This window comes from Anas platyrhynchos, chromosome 2, assembly GCF_047663525.1.
Source record: "Anas platyrhynchos isolate ZD024472 breed Pekin duck chromosome 2, IASCAAS_PekinDuck_T2T, whole genome shotgun sequence".
Lineage (NCBI taxonomy): Eukaryota > Metazoa > Chordata > Aves > Anseriformes > Anatidae > Anas > Anas platyrhynchos.
In genome coordinates this window covers 136,130,944-136,153,534 of record NC_092588.1, presented here as the reverse complement: position 1 = coordinate 136,153,534, position 22,591 = coordinate 136,130,944, and the positions used below count along the sequence as shown (strand labels likewise).

Sequence of the window (22,591 nt, the reverse complement as noted above, 5' to 3'; positions counted from 1 at the left end):
AAAGAGCACTTCATTTCTGATTTTACGAATAAAGACCTTTTATGCGACAGTCTAAGGAAACTCTGCTAGAAAACAGCTTACCTAGATTTGTTCTTTTGCTATTTTTTTTATGATAAAGCTACTTTTTGCAGGGAAAATTGACAGGCAGCTGTTCATCATTTTCCTTATCACTAATTGTGATGGTAGCATAAAAGAGAGGAACGCTCTTTTAACTCTTTACTTAAGGAACAAGGGACGTAGTCATAATATTTTCATATTAATGTGTTAGCTGGACTTATGCCATGCTTATGTTAATATCCTGGTTTGTTCAGAAAGGGTATACATGCATTAAAGTGTGCCAGTTGTATGCAACGTGTGAATCAGGGAACGCCTCTAGCATTTCAGATTTAAATATTGTTTTTATTTATTTTTTCACTCTGTGTATTCATGGTTCTGAAAAGCATATCTTCATTTGTGTCTTGGCCTTTGCTAGCGGAAGAGTCAGGTTTGTGGGTATCTTAACTCTATGCTTACATAACAGAGTGGGATTTTATTTAGTGGCTCAATTTTCTTACATATATGTTCAAAAACCTGCTGCTAGGGTTTGTTTTTTTTTTTTTCTTTCTCTTCACAGTGCATTGTATAGAAATGGGGTCACACCTCATATTTTTACTTTGACTTGAGATTTTTGGATAAAGAACAGCTGCTTGATAAGGGCATGCTTAATGTTGTTTATATTACCTGGGTTTGGAATGAAAAGCAGCAATTAAAAAATGTAAATGAATATTTCTGGCAAATGACCCCAGGGATGCCCTTGATGCATGTTATTTCCTACAGTTTACACAATGGAGGCATATTACACAATTTAATATTCAGTGGTATCTTGCTGCCTGTATTCTCAAAAATTGATCATTAGGGGAATATATTTGACAGAATAAGAATAGAGACTGAAGGATTAATTTTAGCGCAAGCAAATCCTTGAAATGTGGGATCAGATCAAACAGTGCACCAACTTTGAAACCTGTGTTGTCTTTATGACCTGTACATGCTCTCACCTAGTAACCTTGTCTGCTCCCACTGCATGCTTGTGAAAGAACCACTGCAACTTCATTATTTGCTTTGAAATGGCTTGGGAAATGGCCTTGCATAATCCTTGGAATTACATGGCTGCAAAAGCTGCTTCATTTGTTTTTGATAGTCACCTGCTACTAGCATGGGAGAACAAGATAATGATAGTCTAACTATTCAGGTATGGAAAAAGAATTTATTTCAGATCTCTGTAAACACTACTGACAGCTTTTGCTGGTAATCTTCATATTAAACAGTCCTCAGTGAGCCAATGTTATTAAGCTACACTTTTCAATGACAGATTTGAATTGCTCGACCTCCAGTTATTGGCTGCTTTGTTGTTGTTGATTTTAACTGTACAGTCAGCAAATTGGTCTATCAGAAATCAGCTTGTGAACCATTTTAGTTTCAATGCCTGTTTGAAGCAGAAAATTTGAAGGATGCAATAGAAGGAATCCTTTTTATGATGAACAAAAATCGAAATAATTCCATGTGTTACCTCTCCGTATTCATAAAGGAACAGAAATGCCTGGAGCCACTGTATGCCAGTTTTCAGGGAGGTTTTAAGCAGGTGTAAGAATGAACAGTAACTTTAGAAATGAATCATAAGCTCATTACCTCAAATACTTAAAGCTTGGAAGTCTTCATTCCAAAAAGGATTTATTCTTTTCATTATTTTAACCAGGTTTTTCCAAAGGTGGAATACAGAAAAAAAACATTTAATAAATACTTATCATAGCTTTGTTAGAGCATGGCTGAAACTTTTCAGGATTTTGTGTTGTCGAAGTATGCTGTGGCTCCGTATAGGATTTGTGCTGACTTACCTGTGCATGTGCTGGAGGATGAGAAGGGACACCTAAATGGAAAGGGACAAAGTCTACCTTGTGCTGGCACTGTACCTTCTCAGTTTCCTCCAAGGCACTTGGAGAACAGGAGAACGTTTCTCCTGTGTATATTCAGTGCTTCTCATATATGCAGAACAAGGAATTTGGAAGGTTTAGGAAGACCTTGGAAAGTACAAGTGTGTACGTGGGCTTGTGCGGAGGGCTAGGAGTAAAGGCAGTATTGGAAGCTGTTCCAGGGAGGCCAGTAGGAGGCTGGAAGCTAATGGGTATAAAAGGAGAATGGACAGGAGTTCTGGAGTGTGGGGAAGGTGATCTCTAGTATTTGGAGAAAATTTGCTTTTGGGAATTCAGATCTTTTTATGGAGTCCTCAGTATCTGTATTCCGTTTCAACAGATAGGCATGAACTCACTGATACGCATGCCCTATCTGTGGCTGATCCATCTAGGGATCGAAGCTATTACTCTTGTCACTGTTCAAGCTTAGTGATAGAAGCCTGTGGTCTGTGATCTAACCTTGCTGATAGCACAACAGCTATAGATGAATCTGATGAGATCTGTATTATCAGGTATTTCAGAGGAAGGAGCAATATTACAGAGAATGGATTTGAACCAAACTGTCCTTTCAAAACCTAGCTTTAGCTGCAAAGACTTATTTGCACTTATTTTACCTTTTTTTTTTTTTTTTTTTTTTTTTAGTGTTGCCCTTCCTGACAACGTAATTGTGAATCTTATAACCCTTGATCTTTTTTTCTGAAATGTTTAGAATTTGTCATTTGTATGACAATCATTTTTGGTTTCCTAAAAAGAAAAATATGCATGGTTATGAAAAGCTAAGATCTGAAATCGATGTGTACATTGAAGAGCTACTTAAAATTGCATTGGGCAAGTTGAATGTGTAAATTACTATAAAATACATATATATATATATAAAAAAATATATATATATATATTATCAAATAGGGCAACAGTACCTGAGGGGGCTAGACACTTGAATTGTTCTTGGGCTATTGTCACTGGCCTTCAGAGAAAATAAGAATGGTAGTGTCCGCCTTCCCCGAGCTGTGAAAACTGTGATAAAACCAATTAGCCATCTGTGCATGTATTGTAATTGGTAGCTCATGCCGTCATGGGCATTTAAAGAACACCCAGTCTTTTCTGTGTTTATCTCTCAACATACTGGTTGCACTGAAGTTAATGAGACTCGCCAGGACCATAACAAAACAGATGTAAGAGTAGAATATGAGGTGTATGTGTTTATTGTAACATAACAAATTGGAAACCTTTTATTTGGGATATGTCAAATCTGTGCTTGTCATAGGAAATTTAAAGGCAGTCATAAGACATTTTAAAGTGATCTTGTGCTAGTTTTTTATATCGTGGTGGCTTCTGTAAAATCTTAGATGAAATTTTTCTTGTCTGAATTTTTATTACCTTAGTAATTCTATCTGTTAGTACTCTTTACATCTTAAAATATTTCCACGACCTTTTCTGAGGAAAGACAAATATACTATTGGACACATAAGCTGTCAATATTATAAATTCTGAAAGCATTACTGGATTTTTGTCAGTCATTTTTGTCAAAGTTGTGTCAGGCATCAGCCATAATGTTATGCTAGAATACCTCGTGCATATATGTTCCCACAGACATCCAAATCCATTGGGAATTGTACCTTAAAAGAGTTGTTCTACAGCATTTACATTTCAAACCTTTCCAAAGCGAAACTTTAAGTTGCAGTTTATCCTTGAAATGCTCTAGGGGAAACATAATTTTTAATGTTTTGATGCTTCTCCTCTTCTAGACCTCAGTTTTTCACTTAACATCTGTAATTAAATGCAGTATTGGTTTTTATGGTAAAACTTTATTATTATTTATTTATTTATTTACTTATTTACTTATTCCTGAATCTGTAAAAGGTTTTGTAAACAGAGTTTTATCCAATAAATGGGGATCTATATGCACAACTTTTTGTGGACTGGATTATTTTTTCTTTTTGCAGCATCTTAAATGCTGAGTAAAGAATTCCTAATATCATGTGGGAGGCAGATTACTACTCAGTGGCTCAATATGAGGCAGGCATAACCTGGCTGAAGATGGACTGCTTTATTTGGATATGATATTGTGGATTGCATGAGAGAAACAGTAGTTGCAACAATTAGCTTTAGTTTGCAATCTGTACAATGTATGCTTTACAGAAAGAAAAGATGTAGGATGGTTAAGAGCACACTACTGAAATTACATGTCTCGCTACAAGTTTCCTTCTTACTCTTTTTTTCTTTTTAACAGTTAGTATAATTACACTTTTTAAAATCAGTTCTCTTAGCTCCCTGCTCAGAGAGAGCTCCCATCAGCTGCTCTGCTTCCTAACCCACTGCCCTCTCTGAAAGAGAAGGCAAGGAAAGGTGGGATTCTCTCCCTCTTGCGTTTGATTTGGTGGCTAAGTTTGACATGGAAGTTCCCCTCAATTCTCTATCAATAAAGTACCTAGTACAGTGGAGTCTTATTTTAATGACTAGGCCGCTAGGGTAATGCTAATTTTATTTTTAAGTTTTGGTTGAGAAAACATTTACTAATTAAAAGAACAACAGAACAATTGAGTATCGGTGATCCTACTTTTTGACCACAGTTTCTTAACATCTCTTGTTGAGTTCACTGCTCCTTTCTTGAAAAGATTTCTCTTAGGAAATATACATCATAGTATATTATCGTTCTAACTGTATGTAGATGGTCAACGGTCCTCTAAGGTTATGACAATGACTGATTTAGGGGGCTTTGGTGTAGTTCTATGGTGCAGTAGGAATTCTTTTCATAGTAGTCCTCTGCTAAATCAGTCTACAACTAAATTTAATACCAGTTTTTCTTTCACAGCAGATTTTGCCAAGTGAGTTTTGTCTTGTGTGAGTTCTGAAGAAGGCTTGTAAATGTATGAGCACCAAGGCAGCCATGCTTCAGGAAAGATGCATTGCCACATCATTTTTCTGCTGCAAAATATCTTGATACTTGCAGACTTTGGATATCTTCTGGAATGGTCAAAATAAGTTCAGCCACAGATGCTGAAAGAGGTGGTCGGAGGAGGAAAAAACAGTTTAGGTAGAAAATCGTGTGAGAATGGGTGCTCTGTGAACATGTATGCTGATGTAGCTGTGCTACCAGTCACTGTATTTTGTAGAGATTGTTTTTACAGTATGAGGACAAGGTAGTTTATTATTATTATTATTATTATTTTTCTTCTTTCTTGTTCTTTCTGCAGTTCTGTCTTTACTTCTCCTCAGATCCTTTCCCTTTCTGGCCTAACATGTCCTGGGAAAATAGATAAGCTGCTCAACACACTTTAAAGCTTTATCAAGTTCTGGACTGAAGTACCCTTCAGTGAGAATGCCCAGGTGGATGCAGCCCTCTTATCTGAAATACTGAGATAAAACAGGACAAGAAAAGCAGTCTTCAAGGGGATAGTTACCCAAACAGTTAAGAGCTTTATAGGTCAAACCCAATACTTTGTATCTAACTGAAGAACAGATAAATATCAGTGCAATACCTGCAGTGCTGGTGTTTATTTCTTATGGCACTTAAGTCAGCATTGGATCAGGTAGAGCTTTTGCATAGCATTTTTTTTTTAATGTACATTAATGTGTGCCAATTTAATATGTGTAGAACAAAGATATGGATGATGAAGTGGAACTGTTGTCTGTTAGTGCAGCTTTCTACAGAAATACAGCTGGAATAAGGCAAGAAGTTTGTTATAGTTTCTTCCCATATTTGATCATGAGAAACAACATATATTCCTAAATCAGGTATTACTTTATCATTTCTATTTCCTTTTTTTTTTTTTTTGTCAGCAACTCCCTCAATCACATAGTACATCACTATGTAACCTATAGCTTTTCTGTCATCAGACTTGCCAAGCATTGTAATTTGTATGATGCTTATACACTTGTCAGACCTGTCATATATGCCAACAGATAAAACATCAATTTTTGAGACTGAGAGAGGAATGGCAACTAACCCTTCAGGTAGAAGACCGAGACACGGAAAATAATGAAAAAGTGGCACATTTTGCAAAACTATTGTTTAGTTGAATTGCCAAAAGTTGCTCAAAAATTTTGCAGTGTAGACTGTTTGGATGATAATGGCATATTTTATGATGATATTTACAAACTGATATATATGAAGAATTTAACTGCAGCTGTACATGTGTAATAGTGACTCTAAGCAATTCGACAGTATTACAGATAAGAATCACAGGGTCATTGAATAATAGGTTGAAGATACTGACCCAGTGTTCAGCAGTAGTCTAAAAATAAGTAGACCTTTAGAAAATAATAGGAAAATAAAGGAGGAAAAAAACAAAGCCATTATTACGCAATTGCAAAAGTCTTATTTATGTAAATACCATATGAAATACTACCCATCATATAACAAAAATGACACAAGGTGACACAGAGGGAGAAGACAAGAACAATCAGTTAGATATGCAATATAGCTTCCTTTTGAGGAGAAGGTAATTAGGCCCATTAGAATGTAAAACAGAAGACTGAGGGAAGATCAGACAGTATCCTATAAGATCACAAGCTGAATTTGTGCTGGTTAAGAGGGAATATTTCTGCAACATTGCTTTAACTGTTTTGTAGTTTCTACCTACTGAGAAATATTCAGAGATTTTGTTCGTTTGTTTTGGTTTTCAAGAGAAGGAATAGTTTCTAATTGCACAGTGTCATGGATCTCTTTACCACCTGAAGCTTGAGTTATAAATGAGTTCAAAAGTGAATTTCAGAGTTGTAAATGATAGGTTAAGATCTTTTTTTTTTTAATTATTATTATTATTATTAATAATAAGTTAACTGCTGGTGACAAGAAGGATATACAGGAAGAAAGATCGCATTATGTAACTCCTTATCGTGCAACAAATTTGGTTGCTGTCAGAAGCTGACTAGATACATTTTTATTCTGATGTATGATTATCACTATATATGTTTCTCTGACAGCTTTTGATGAGGCTAATATTAAAAATCATTTCATAAAAAAATAAGGTTTTATACCTGTTCCATAGAATAAAAACAGCGGTGAGCTGTTCACCATCTAGATTGTAGCATCTCTAGAAGGAAAGCTGAGAACTCAAACTCCATTTACCAGAACCACAAGAAAGGAGATTTATTTATACAATTTACTTTATTATTTATACAATTTACTATAGTAAATTGCACATTACCATGTAATCAATACTAGTTAAGCATAGCTCTTTCCCTAACCTAAACACATTTGTTGTCTGTTACTGTACCCATAATAATAAGACTACAGCTAAACTGACTGATAAATATCATCATACATGTTGAATCCAGTAAGACATCTGAGATGGTCACAAACCAGTTATCCTTCCACATCACGAGTTTGTAGGGTCACTTTCTATAGATTGCTCTAATAAGCATGCTTTTATAGTGTCACATATTTCTTAATAACAACCTGTACAAAGAGTAGCCTCTTAGATATCCACCAGTGATACTTGCCATGGAGAGTGCCATGGCTTCTGGTTTGATGGGTCTTCGGCTCCTTGTCACAGCTCAAAGATGAACATTGTGAAGAGTAAAAGTAAACAAGTTATTGACCTGATAAAAGGAAATAAACTTGTGAGGAGCTTGGAATTGCTGAAATTCCCACACCACTCAACATCATATTTAGGGTTAAATGTCATTGTTATGAGGTTCATTTATTAACAGTTGCAGTTATCTCTGAAAACAAAAACAATCAGATTGTTCTGCCTGGAGAAGACATCTTGAGAGATTTCCCATTCTGCCCTTCAGATTTTATATCTTGGTACCAAATTTCAGGAAGAACAGAACTTAGGGAAATTGTTATGCAAGGATTCCACTGGAGCTGTATGCAGATAAACCTCAGGTAAATGCACAGTCATGTAAACCTCTTGAGTTCACTAATCTGGGTTACTTCAAGGTTCCACGTAAGAGAATGAAGATGAGAAAATAATAACCCTTCCTCAGTTCCTTCTTCCCAGTGACAGATGACCTCCTACTTCTTACTTCTTTATTAGCTTTTCTGTAAAAGTCCTCACTCTTCTGGAGATACTCCATCTACCTCCTTCAATGCCAAATGAGTCATCTTTACTTAGTGGAGCACTTATATTCACCTCAACACTCATCAGTGTCCTTCATTTAGTAAATGCAAGATAAGCTAAATTTTAAAGTAGATCACATTTGGGGCTTTAAGAACACCTTCTCAAGCTATCTGACATCCTGCAGAAATAGTTTATATCTGTATTGCAGAGATTGCAGAGGAAGCTCTCAGAAGTTCTGATGAATATGTTGAAAATAACGCATACAAGACATGAGATAGTTGACTGTATCATCTCAACTTTGCGGTGCCTTCAGGGTATCATCATTTCATAGTGTATGGCTTAAGGCCATCAAATAGAAGAGTGCTTATTTTGAAATAGCTTCTATCGGTTCCACAGAACACAACCAGAGGTTTGGTCCATGGGACTTGAATTCACAGAACACGTACCTTTTGCCATGATCCTCAGTGGACTTTTCACCTGAAGTTTTGATTATCCTTGTTAATAAATCCTGTTAGGGAGGGATAGAGGTTGCTGAACAGTCCTTGTGAACAGAAGTCATTCATGTGCACTAGACTTGAACTACCAACATACAAGTGTTGAGTCAACAGTTATTCCCATCTGAAGGCAGTGGTTTCACTGTTCTCATAACATGAAATCTCTATTTGAATATCTGCTGGCAAGCTCAGCAGATAGCAATAGCCTTAAGGACTGAAGCTGTGCTCAAAGGAACAGGGTATAATGAACAAGAATAGAATAGATTTTTTTGAAGTGGACACCATAAACATGGAACTTATTCTAGTTTATCTACATTATAGGGATGTGGGGATTGATTGGCTTGATTTAAAACAAAACAAAACAAAACAAAAACATGGTAGCTTACATTTTGTACATAGATTTTTTATTTTTTTTTAGTTGGAAAGCGGATTTTTATTTCTTTTAGAATGTAGGAAAATGGGGGAAAAAAAGCCTTTCATGTGAGTACCTCAAAGTGAAAATGAAGGGAAGCTAAAATGCAGTGCTTTCAAATAAGACTAGAATTTTCCGTGCATGACATATTCAGACCTGAGAAAATGATGAAGGCAAACTTATCTTTTTATGTTAAGTTTTAATTCATTTATAGAAAGCTTTCTTCTCCTAGCTATAATACTATGGATGACTTTGAAATGGGATATCATTGCGTTTCAACCCTGTATGAGATCAGCTGTAGGAATAAATGTAACTTGAAAATGAAACATTTTCAGTGATTCTTCCCCGGGGATTATACTTGTAGATATCAAAAAGCTATTGTTAATTCTTTAAAACTGTCCCTTAAAAAAAAAAAATAAAAAAAATAAATAATCGTAAACTCTGTCACTAGTATTCGTCATTAAAGCTTTGTCACAGAAATATTAATACTCATTCTTGATTAGCTAGAATTTATTTTTTGGATTGTAAATGTGAGAATTGTCCACTACGTGGTTTTATGAATTGTATATTATAGTAGGTAGGTTAGTTTAATTTAAGCTACTCCAGTAAGCCATTTTACTGATCACTGTCATCTTCCAGACAGAGTGCATAAATTTGAATTTTATACTGCTTCAGTTCTTTGTGGTGTTTTTGAAAAATGATTGACTGAAATGTTGATTTAGATGACTTCTTTCTTTCTCTCTTTCTCTCTTTCTCTCTCTCTCTCTCTCTCTCTCCCTTCCTCCCTTCCTTCCTCTTTTTACTTTTTTTTTTCTCTGAATAGTCTAGGTTGTTGTGCTTTGTACTCAATACATTAAGAGTTTGCAATTGAACATAAGGTTCTGTATATGCATACATCATAATTCTTAGGTGCTATCGTTCATTTCCTGTGGAGAATTTTTGTGTATTGTGAAGGCACTTCCATTTCTGTAGTGAAATGTTGCTGCTGTTGACAGCACTTGTAACTGTATGATGCTGAGGATGAATGATTCTGCTTTCAGTTTACTGTCTTTCAGAGATTATTTCACCTGATGTGGTGTAGGCTGCATACAGTTTCCAGATTAGTTTTTTTTTTTTTTTTTTAACAGCATATTTTTAGTATATTATAAAGGTTTGAGCATGGTACTAGCTGAGATAAAGTTCTGTCCATGTGCAATAGATAACTTTTTCTGCAGGTATGAAAAACATGGCCAGTAGAGGAGTATTTATGTATTTATTTTTATATAGCAAGATGTGCTTTATTTTTGCAAGGTAAGGTATATCTGAGTCCTCTCTTGCATTTATCTAGATGCCTACCCCAAGTGGAAAAGCATACCAATCTGATCTCTCCTTAAAAGTAAAGTAATTAGGAAATTCCATACCTTGACTACATCTTGTTCTACATCTGTTATCCTTGTGTATCAAGGATAAAAGCTAAAGTCTAAAAGCTAAAAAGAAAAGTTAAGGCTTGGAAAATAGCAGTCAGCTTCCTGAAGAGGAAATCCTAAATCAAGTTAAAATTCAAGATCTTATCATAGATGCATTGAGCTAATGCATTTTAGTCTGGATTATTTTATTTGTATGAGGTCTTTGACAGCATAGCAGGAAACACAGAATTAATAGTAACAAACAAAACAATCTAATTGTAACTGTATTAGTATTCATAGGAAAACGTGGATTTACTAGGAATTTTAGTTAGGTTTTCCTGTTGCACACAAAGACTATAATTGTCCAAAGTCAATGAATTAATCTTTTATGTGCAAAGAATGCTCTCACCAAGTTGAAAATGTCTCTAGACTGTTTTAATGCGTGAAATCATTACAAAATGTTCTCAATGTTGTTGTTCCCTTTGAACTTGTACTTTAAACATTTTTTATAATGCAAATTATATTTGGAATCAATCCATAAAAATATAAATTATCGTCTTTTATAGATAAAGGTTGCAAAGATAATTGACATCAAGTGTTACATTGCATTTCATTTCAGACAGTGACTATTTTTTAAGTGAAGTCCCACCATGGCAGATAATGCAGATGGTGTAGTTCAAATATTGGTATTGCAAAGCAAGTTTGACAGCATGTTGTACTCAGAATAACTTGTCACACATTCCGTTGTACAATGTTATTCACTGCTTCACTTGCCATCTTAAGCAAAAAATGATTTTCTTTGCATTCAACACATTTTTGTTGCTGCTGGGTTGTTTTATTAAGGTCATATCTTGTGTACTCTGTGTATTTTAATTTCAAACTAAAACCGAACTGATCAGTTTAGGAAAATTTTCATGTTTTGTGATTGCCAGTGGTAACAGGGAACTGAACTGGAGTTGGATAGGTATTGTCTCATCCAGTCCAGTGTTTTTGAATACAACTTGTTAGCCATCTTTTAAAATCAGAAAATCAGTTTTTATGAAATATCAGTGGTTTATAAAGTGTCTGGCTAGATGGCCAAATCACTTTCACAAGTAAGAAAATTTTTGAAACTGTAAAGTGTGTTTATTCTTTCTTTGTATATTCAGTTGGTGGGTGTTAAGAGGTGTTTGATGAGCAGTGGCTTTTCTTAGTCATGCAGTTTCTTGTTTGAGGAGGAAATAGGCTCTTGTCTGTAAGACACTTGTACAAACTACTGCATGTGGTTATTACTTCATGGGAAGGGTGGAACAGTTGGCCTTTCTCCCTTGCCTTATGTGGAAAACATCCTCTGTCTTGGATGATTTAAAATAGACCAAGAACGTTACTTCTAAGTTGTGTTTGGCCATTATGCAGTATGACCACACAGAACACAAAGCAACTAGTGATATTCTTTTCACTATACAGTATTAATAAATGATGGATTGCAATGTTTAGTTCATTGACCATCAGAGCTGTATAATCAGTCTCTTCCAAGTATAATGACTTGCAGATGACTGTACATCTATTATATTGAAAAGCTCCAAAGTTGCCCCCATATACATGAAAGATTGTTCTCAAGTGCCACATTCAAACATTTTGGAGTCTGCCTTGGGATGAAAATGGCATGACTTAGAGTACAGATATTATGAAGCTTGTACTTGTAGTTGGTTTCCATGCAGAAAACCATAGGTATTTGACCTTTTGATTTGTATTGATTTTTTTTTTTTTTGTGTGTTTGTTTTGTTTTGGTTCTGTTACTCTTCTAGCCCCTTGGGAGACAAACCAGCCTCATGGTACAAGGGGCTCTGTGTGATCCGGATGGTCAGACTTACGAATTCCAATTGTAATTCTAGACTGCCTCTGGCTACCAGCCAGGTTTTCCAATCCAGTTTGTGGTACCATGAGCAGAAACAGCATATATTTGTGCTGCATGCATGTTGTTTTCAACCACAGTCAACAAGTGGGGTTGGGAGTAGAGATAGGGATAGGGATAGGGCTAACGCATGGAGATGAGGGGGATAAAGAGAGTAGGGAGTTAGACAAAACTTCCAAGAGGCCTGTGTGGATGAGCAGAATTCTTGAAACTCAGACATAAAAGGGAGTATACAGAAGGTGGAAGCTGGGACTGGTAACCTAGGAGGAATACAGAGACATTGTCCATGCATGCAGATACGCAGTTTGGAATGCCAAAGCCCAACCAAAATTGAATCTGGTGAGGGCAAAGAAAGGCAAGAAAAAGAGATTTTATAAGTAACTGGGCCAAAGAAGACTAGGGAAAATATTGGCCTGTTGCTGAATTACAGGGGTCCTGCTGACACAGGGCATACGAAAGACTGAGGTACTAAATGCAGTAGTTGCTTCAGTCTTTACTAGCAAGACCAGCCTTCAGGAATCCCTGGACACAGAGACTGGGGAGAAGTTGGTGGAAAAGGATCATGTTAGAGAAGCAGTCTGGACATACGTAAGTCCATGGAAGCCAATGGGATGCACCTGTGAGTGCTGAGTTTGCTAATGTCATTTCAGGGCCTCTCTCAATGTTTTCTGAATGATCATGTTGACTGCGAGAAGTGCTGGAGGACTGAATTAACTGTAAATGTTATCTTTATATTCAAAAATGACAAGAAGGATTCAGGCAGCTACAGGCTGGTCAACCACTCCTCTATCCCTGTTAAGGTGATAGAGGAGATAATCCAGATAATCCATTTCCAGGCATGTGAAGGACAAGAAAGAATCAAGAGTAGTCACCATGGATTCTGAAGGGAAAGAAATCCAAGGGGATGTCATACTTGACCAACCTCATAATTTTATGGTAAAATGACTGGCCAGTTTTTCGAGGAGAGAGTGGTGGATATTGTCTACTTAGGAATGGCTTTCAACTTTTTCTCCTTTGATATGCTCATAAAGAAGCTGTTGGATTGTAAGCTGGATGGGCAGAGAGTGAGGTGAATTGAAAATGAGCTGAGCAGCTGATGGCATGAAATTTAGTTGGAGGCCAGTAACTAGCAGGGTGTTCCAGGAGTCAGGACTGTTTCTGATCCTGTTTGACATCTTCATTAGTGACCTGGATGATGGGGCAGAGGGTACTCTGTCTGCTGCTGATACAAAACTGTGGGGAGTGGCTGATACGCCTGAAGGTTGTGCTGCTATCCAGAGGGACCTGGGCAGGTGGGAGAAGTAGACTGACAAGTAGAACCTTGTGCAGTTCATCAAAGGTAAACGCAGAGTGCTGTGCATGGGGAGGAATAACCCCATGTTATTCCTCCCCATGTACATAAGTACATGTATACATGGGGAGCCAGCATGACGGAATAACCTGCTCTAGGTGGTCCTGCCTGAGCAGGGGTTGGGCTGGATGACCTCCAGAGGTCCCTTCCAACCTCAGCCATTATGCGATTCTGAGGGAGTTGTCACATAACATAAGTATTTTTGGTTTCATCATTTGGTTTTGGAACCATCTTCAGGCTGCTTGAGACAAAATGCTGGACATTCCATGGGCAAACAAAAGAATTTTAGTATGCCATTGAGTTCTGCTCTTCAGAATCCTATCTTTCTACCTGCTGAATGTTTATGGTAGGGAAATGTAATAAATTCAGATTTTTTAATGCAGTAAAAATATTAACTTTAATATATGGGAGGTTTTGGCTTCTTTGAGTCAGGTCTCATTACTCTGTAGGCTGGCTTGCTTTCAATCTCCATCCCTTGTCCCTAACACTGTGCTTGGTTCTGGAACACAGAAGCATTCTGCATTCCTTTTTAGTGCGCTGTCTGCCCCTTTGTCCTGAATGTGGCTCTTCTTTTGGCACATATCGGTCTCTGCAGGCGCATACTCAAGAGCTATCTCTCTTTTATCTGAGGAGTCTTCTGTGTGCTTTTTCTCCTCCTCAGACCGATTTGATGTTGGTAGTATAAGGACAAGAAATATAAATGTTTTGAATGTGTTCTCATTATTTCAACTTGAAGATTTTTCTCATGTTTACATCAGACCTCCACACTTGGGACACCTGAGAAGACAAGTTTTGCATAGAGTGTAACTCTTCCTTTTTCAGGTGAAGTGAAGCCTCTATCTGCTTAAAAACCAACCTAAGAAACTGAATAGTCTTCTGGAATATGACCCTATGACTGACGCTGGGAAATAGATGAGTGGAACAAACAAGTTCTACTTCATTTTGGGAGCATCTTACAGAATTTGTTCATGCCATTCAAGTTTTGTTGTCACTGAAGCCTAGTGATGCTAGACTCAGCTGTGAGCCTTGAGATGAGAAGTATTTAAACATGTCTTTGTGACTGCAGTGGGACTCGAGCAAATGTGTGGAGTTCAAGCATGTTTTGCTTTCTTCAAAGTGGGACTGTACAGAAGAGTGTATTTCTGATGTTTGTGTGAGGAGGGTCAGTGCAGCAGCCTGGTCATGAGCCAGGGTTGTGTTTTCCATACTGGATTAATTGCACCTCCTCTTTGTAATGTAAAAATGCTGTCATTCTGTGCTCAACTTTTTTTTTCTGATGTCTTTTTTTTTTTTTTTTTTTTGGGGGGGGGGGACAGTGTGTGTGTGAAAAAGAAGATATTTCTACACGTTCAGGATGTGTTTTTCCCATCTTAAGATTTCACATGAATATATTAGTCCCCTTTCCTAGAGTAGTTTCTCCAGTGCCCCCCAGACACCAGGAGGTTTCTGGGGAGCCAGGAGCCATCTGAAGCACAGGCCAGCAGGGGTTGCTGTAGGAGTAGGAGATAGAGAAGATGCGATGCCTCTCTCTTGAAGAAGCCCTCCTTGTGGGTATGCTCCTGCTGCCCTCTTTTCCCTTGTACCACACCCAAGCTTGCTTGGGCTCAGCAGTGGCTTCCCAGAACAGAGTAGGTGTCGTTGCTTACTCACGGCTCTGTATATATTGTATGTTCATAAACATTATGTTTCCTCATTATAGTTCTAAAATTAACTTCCTAGTTCATGTTTTGGCTCAATAAATTTTAAATGCTTTTTTTTGTATTATTTTTTTTTTCCGTAGAAGTGGACAATAGCATTCATAGTGCTTATTTCCAGATGCCCTTAGATTATTATTTTAATGTCATTTGTCACTCAAGAACTTGCTGGCTTCCTTCAGGACTGGGACATAATCAAATTGGGAATGATTAGTTGCATCCTTTTGATTGAATGTTGAGTTTTTTTCCTTAATTCCTCTGAAATCACCATTAGCAATTTTGGCTGCAGTTCTGCATTCTGCTGAGGCAATACTACATTGTAAATCAATATCTTTTCAAAAAGACTGCTGTAAATTGCCTAGATAGCATATGCATGGTTACTTTGGCTGCAATGCTGCTGCAGAGCCTGGATAGTCTGCCTTTCTGGGAACTCCACAGGCAAGTCCATCATATATTTAAAAAAAAAAGAAAAAAAAGTGGTTTTAGAAAGAGCATGGTATTGCTGCTGAAATTTAGACAGAGAAATGTAGTACCCTTGGTGCTCATCTGTACCTTTTATATTTTGTTCCACTGGGATTATGATGTCTTTAGGGATTTCTTTGTTTTCTGCTTTAGATTTCCCCCTTTCTTAGCTGTAGTACAGCCGTACCGTTTCAGCTTGCTAGTGCAGAAAGATGTTGTGAATTCATTCAGTTGCTGAATGAGCCCGGCCTGACTGCAAACACTAACATTGCCAGAGACATGTCAAAGAGTTGCCGGTGAATCTAACCTGATCGAGGCAACAGCAAAACGGTAAGATGGGGCTTGCTTAAATGCCTGGGATTAATCGAGTGCTGGGGTTTCCCGTTTGAACCTGCAGCCTAGTTATCACATGCTTCCAACTTGAGCAGGATTCATTCTGTGCATGTCAGGGTGGGTTTTCTTTGGAATGCTTAAAATCCAGGCGGAGGAAGGCGGTGGGAAGCTGGGGATGCCACATGAGACCTCTCAGCAGCCACCCTGGTGAGACTCCCCGGCAGCGCTGCCTGCGGTTTGTAAATATCAGGGAAAAGGTAGGAGAAGGCTTAAAAGCAATGCTTTTCTTGCTATGGCTTTGTATTTCTCTCTCGGCAGCCTTATTTATTATTGTATTAAGAGGGTAGTATGAGCAATTTTTTCCAATATATGCTTGGCTGAATGCCCTCTGGGACGAGTGAGTGAAGGACGTGATCAGCCACTTTCTCATCTCTGCTAACAAGTCTGTGCATCTTGCTAGATCTGAATAAATGTCTTTATCAGAAACAGATTTGCTTGATATAGGAAGATAAAATTAAAACGATCCCTTATAAATGCAGACTGTATCATGGATGTCAGAGTATCCTTTTGCCTTACGAACCTCTGTAATTATTTTATTTCTATCACATGCTGTCTTTAATAAAACAAAAAGCGAGGTAGTTGTTTTAAGTAGTCATTCTTGAATGCTTGTGTAGGAGTGTGTTGGTAGCATTTTGGATCTTAGTGTAATATTTAAACCTGCATGAGAGCTTAGGGAAGCAGTGTGTTTAGGAAAAGAGAGGAGGGAAAAAGCAGTTATGATTGGTACAAGATAGAAAGATCAAAACGTGACCATTGTATGGAATAATTTGAAATATTTTTGATGACTTAACTGACAGCTACTGTATTTCATTTGTTAGTGAAGCCATAGATTGTTCTCAATAGAAATGCAGTGGAATTGAACAAAAAATAAATATATTTCACCATATGTTATAGTACATAAAGCAAACCAACTGTGGTAGTAATGGTAGAGTGATGAAATATGTTTTTTGTTGTTAATGATTAAGGGTAAAAGCCAAGGAGTTTTATTTCTAGGGGAGCATGTTTATGCTTTATGCAGCATGTGAATTATAATCTAAGAAGAAATCAGTTTTATATCAACATGGGATCAAATAACTAGTTTGACAGCAGTTCTTGCTTGTGTTTTTTTCTTTTTTTCTGTACTTGCCAATTATTTTTTTTTCCTTAGTTTACTGAATACTAGTAAAAGGGGAGGAATCAGTCCTATTTTTCTGAAGTCCATTATTTTCTGAAGTTTTTATTATAATTTTACTGGAGCTCCTTTGTAAAAACAATTATTCTCTCATGTGTGACACTATATGTACTGCAGTGTAAGTGATGTGAAGTGGGCTGTTTCACACTGTATACAAACTTAATTTGCATAGTTTGGTCTCAAAAAGTAGAGTTGCTTCTTTTGTTTGAGAATAACCTTAAATGCTTCTATTAGAATAGCTGCGTTTTTTTTTTTTGTTTTTTTTTGTTTTTTTTAATGGAACTTTTCATTTGCTTTTACCATCAGACCGTTTGCAAACCTTTAGTGTATTTGTCATTGATACAGAGAAGTAATCCAGCTACTTGTGTTTGCTTTTACTTTGTATAAGGAATGAAACTCCAGAAGCTCTTATGAATGTAAGATTTTTTTAAAGCAAATTTTAAATTAGAGTATTTCTTAGTGATGTGTTTTCATTGCTTCCCCCCAGCTTTCTTTCTCAAACAGTTTTTTCTCCCCAAATGCTAAAACCACCAGCTCTATTCATTGTGTCTCTGGGATTCTCCTATTTTAGTTTTCTGGGCTTAAGAAATCAATAATGCTTTGGAAATTTTTTGATGCTAAGATTCATTAAACACAAATGTCAAGTAAATTAGGGGAAAAATAACATATAATATGGAAAATGTGGCCAGAAGTTAAGAATGCAGGTGGGAAAATTAAGAAATCAGCAAGTAGGGGTGAATGCTCCATAAAGATTATGACCTTCATTATGTGGATCAGTTTTGCAGTGAGGTTGATGTTTGTCATACCAGGAGATTAGAAGTTACCTGAGGAATGAATATTTGTCATGTTCTTCTCTGTGTCTCTGATTTCAGATAGGAAGAATTTCAAAAAGTTGTAATCGGGCAAACTAATGATCATCAATGCTATGTGTCTTTACAAAGGAGGTTAGGCAGTCTTTGAAAGTCCTACAGCAAGACTGGTTGCCTCATCTATTTTTTATCCATTTTGTTGTGTAAGTCTTAAACAAAAAACCCACAGTTTTTAATATTTTTTCCCTAAGCTATTAAGCTTGGAGGAGCTATTTGAAAAGTAGACCTATGCACTACTTCCCACATGGATAGGCACACTCTGGCAGGCCGTTCCTATTTCCCTGAGACGCTACAGACAAGAAAATTGATAGTACTATTAAAAGAGTTTGTGATTACACTGCAATACGGAGATCCATAGTCAATCACAACTTGTGGTTGGCACTGTGACCATGAGTCACGAAGCTCCAGTGGAATCCAGCTGTTGTAGGTAAAGGATCATTTTGCTCTTTAAGGAGAGTCCTTGCACCGTGCCAGCTACCACTGAGCAGTTTGCCTTGTGCAGTTTTCGGTGCACTGTCCTGGCTTGACCTGTGTGGTGAGCAAGAATTTGCTGGGGAGAGAGCTTGTGGGAATGCTCAGCCTGGATCAGGTGAGGGTCTTGGACAATAAAATTCGGTGACTTCTTTATAAATGTGGGAGCTAGGGTGCTCCTTAAAGCACACAGGAGCTGCAAAGTGATCCTGTTTTGCAGATCCAGATAGCTTTGTTGGGGTTATTTCCCACTGAAGTCCTGGCAAAGTAAAAATATTTAGCTGTCAGGCTGTGCTATGCACGGTTTGTAAATTTGGTCTGATAATAATAGTGTTAAAATTGCCTAAATGTTTCAGGTAGCGATACCTTGATAATTATACCTTACAAAACACGTTGAAATGAAGGAGTGTGTCCTAGCAAATACAAGTTTAAGCAATGGAGAGGCTGCGTGATAACAGTACCCCAAAGCCTGTTTCTGAACTAAATACAATTTTATATTTTATTTATATACTTCTATACTATTTACATAAAATTTATATACTGCTGTTCTTGAATCGGGAATCACAGATTAAATATAACATTTTCAATGCTTGAGTTCCCTTAGGTAGGTCCAGACTGGCTTTCAGCCTCTCCCATAGGTTTTTCATTTGATACCTTGGCATGAAGGTGCATGAATGGAAAGTTGGTTAGTTAAGGAACAGATTCTTATGGACTTTTTTTTCGTTATTATTATTATTTATTAACATTAGAGTCAGGACAGCTACTCTTAGCAGCAACTCCATCTGTAATGAAGTGCTTCTTCCATGTACGTGACTTCTGTGTTTTGGTGTAGTTCAGTAAATATATTTCTGTGACTACTTTTTACTTTTGAGATAAGTTGATCATCTGTTTTCAAAAGTAATGATTGTTCCAAGTGTGGCATGCTTTTCACTGATATTTCCACTCCATGCCCTAATATAAGCCTATGTAGAATTCAGGATTTAGCAATTTATCAAGAGCAAATAGTCAGATAGCAATATAGCTAGTGTTGGGTGTTGCATTCATATTGTGTTTTCAGATTTTTGTATCAACAGCTTAAGCAGAGCATTTTGCCACCGTAAAAGTAACTTCTGGACTTTTTCTTCTGTTGCTGGTGAATTAACGTATTGTGATCGTGCTCTTTTGTTTATCATATTTTTAGGCAATTGAGTTGTCTCTGAAGTTCCTATATCAGTTCTGGACTGACCCGCTTAGGATGCAGCAGGAGGCAGTTTTATCAGTTAATTGTCTTATTCCATGACAGTGCACTAGTCAGAAATGGTGTGAAAATTGTTAGGTGAGGTTTTTTGGTTTGTTTTGCAAAATTATTGAGAATTTATTATTGAAATTTTTATAAGTCACTGCTACAATAGAACTTACTGTCTTATCATAGTGACTAGGAGATCCATTGCAGCTTCTGACTGAAAATAATTTTATGACAAACTTCTGCTAGACTTTTACATAAATGTAAAGTAATCTAAGCTAGTAACAAACATCACATCAGCAAGATTTTGACCCAGTTTGTATCATTCTGTTCTGGAACTTGTATCAGATTCATATAAGTTGTATTGCAGTTTTGCTGTGTAGGATGCTTGTAATTTAATATTATATTGTGTATGACTTACCTGAAGAGGAAAATACCAAAAGTGCCAAGTGAGCAGTGGTGAAATAAAGACTCTAGGAAAAAACATAATGCCTGTTTGTGTATTGTGAAAGCTCAGCTTCATTTATTCATTGCTGATGCCTTCCAGTCTACAGGCTTAGTATGTTTGAATATGTCCTCTTTAAGTCTACTAAATCTTTGTAGAAGTGCAGAGAAAAAGTATTTAAAACTGTAGAGACTATGTGTAAAATGTTTTTCCTGGACTTTGCATAAATAGTGTTTTTCTGTAAAAACAAATATGTTCCACTGATTAAATATCAGTTACAGGTATGCTGTTTTAATGTCATAAAGAAGAGTCGTCTTGGAAAATCCTAGAGCTTGATGTTGGGGGTGGTTGGCTTTACTGCTGCCATGGGAAGTGGTGGTGGAGCCACCACACCATAGCTTTTGAATTGGCATGGAATTACCTGTCAAAGTGGTCCAGATACTGAAGAGAATATAATTACAAAATGTGATTTTCCTGCTGATAGACAGGCAGCCATGCAGGAAAAGCCATGCATAATATCTGCAGTCAGTTTTGTTGATGTATTTTCATGAGAAATTTAGTGTACTGTATGTATGGAGGACTTCTTGCTGATGTTCCAACTCGAATGCTAGATGTGATTTTTAACCAATTTGCTGCTTGGATTTTGTTGTTTGTTGCAAGTCATTTGAGATGAACTCACAGCTTTGGAGGCACAAATTGCCACTGACTGTAGCAGGCTCAATTGTTTTGTACTGTTACAGCTTTTTCTCTGGAATTGATTTGAGCACAGCCATAAGTCTACTGCAGCACACATTCTCTCTTGAACTCATCAAAGAAACAGCAGTGATTTTCACTTTTCTGTTGAAATACCTATTTTTTTTGAAAATTGAGCATTATCTCTGTGCTGTTCAGAGAATTCTTGCAAAATTACAGTTGTCCTTATAATGAGCTCTTCTCACTATCATTTCAAAACCTTTCCATTTAAGCTTTATACATCTTTGCAAGAAAAGATGTATTGGAGTGTTCTTCATATTCTGAATAATTTCGGATGCTACAATTTTCATTACAGCCCCTGACAAAATTCTGAATTATGGGACGTAGGATATTTACAAGGCTTCTGCCATTTTTTCCAGCATTACACATTATGTACTGAGAGGCAAGTTTCATTATGCTTTTTTGCACCTTTTTGCTTTGTAAGCTTTGTGCTACTGCAAGTCTGACAAATGTGCAATGGCTGCTGGAAAATTCCTTTAAGACTTTTCATTCAAGTTTGGTAGAGTTCTGTAACAAGGTATTTTATCTGGGGGGAAAAAAAGAAAGTAACAAACAAACAAAAGTCAGGTGTGTGATAAATCCAAACACAGATGAGGACTCTCTTCATTTGTTTGTGAAGCTGGACTTGTCATCCTCCTCTGAACTCTCAAACTTTCACAGGAGAAAACATTGTCAGAAAGATCGTGGATGGCTGTTTCTAAGATCTCTGGGAGACTGAACTGGAATACAGGGTATTCGAATCTCTGATGGTACTTGGAAAATAGAATAATAAGTTTTAGCTTTTTTTTCTCTATTTATACTGATGTGGCAGAGGATACCTTGTCAAATTCAGTGGCTCAGAAGATAATATGTAAGGCACCAGATTTAGCATCGCTAGAACTTTTCTTTCCTAGTGACCTTGTTCTGCCTTGGAAGCTGCATTTCTTAAGCTGTAAGGTTGTTGACCTCAGGGATGAAGCACCTAAAAGCAGGAGAAATTTCTTTCTTGGTACCAGAATGAAACTTTGAAATGCATTAGAAGTGTAAAATAAAGAATTCATGTTACCTAGTTTTTCCTCTAGCTTTTGGTAAAGATAGTAAAAAGGAACTTTAGAAGATAAGGAAGGAAAGGCAAAAAAAAAATGATGAGAAGAAGGAAACGAATAAAATAACTAAACACACACACACACATGTATATATTAACGTGAGAATTGATCCGAATGAAGGAAAAAGGAACCAAACTAACTTACTCTTCTAACTTTGAGTTATTTTTTTACAAGGCACTTTTAAATGGTTTGATGGTATGTGAGATGGTATATTGATTTGTAATGGACTGTAGAGCATACTGTTTTAGTGCATGAAGGCAAATGGTTATAAAAAACTTTCCATGTGAACTGCGTATATTTTGCAAAGACGGTTGTATAACCTGTCCCCTTCCTCTTTTCTTTTTATAAGAAAAGTGCTCTTTAGCCTATATATGAAAGTTGGTCTTGGGTTCTTGAGACAATCTTTGAGTGATTTTTCAGTCTGAAGTGAATTCTCTTGTTCATTGTTATTATATATATATATATATATATATACATATATATATATATATATATATATAAAATCATATCTCATTGCTTTCATCTGACTTCAGGCG

The 22,591-nt window shown here is 36.8% G+C and overlaps 1 protein-coding gene across 3 annotated transcripts in view; it reads left to right on the top strand.

Moving 5' to 3' along the window:
* Positions 1 to 22,591, top strand: part of CDK14 (cyclin dependent kinase 14) — a 335,682-nt gene that overhangs the window by 50,604 nt on the left and 262,487 nt on the right. Inside the window, exon 1 of one of the 3 annotated variants that reach the window (XM_021271226.4) lies at positions 15,821 to 15,976. The exons of 1 other annotated variant lie outside the window; for it this stretch is intronic. Coding sequence is in view for 1 of the 2 variants with exons in the window: in XM_021271225.4 (XP_021126900.2) it covers positions 16,162 to 16,236 (75 nt within the window). In the remaining variant the exon portion in view is untranslated. Of the gene's footprint in view, positions 1 to 15,820; positions 15,977 to 16,079; positions 16,237 to 22,591 lie in introns of those variants that run through there. One more of the 3 variants, XM_021271225.4, reaches the window with a different exon arrangement.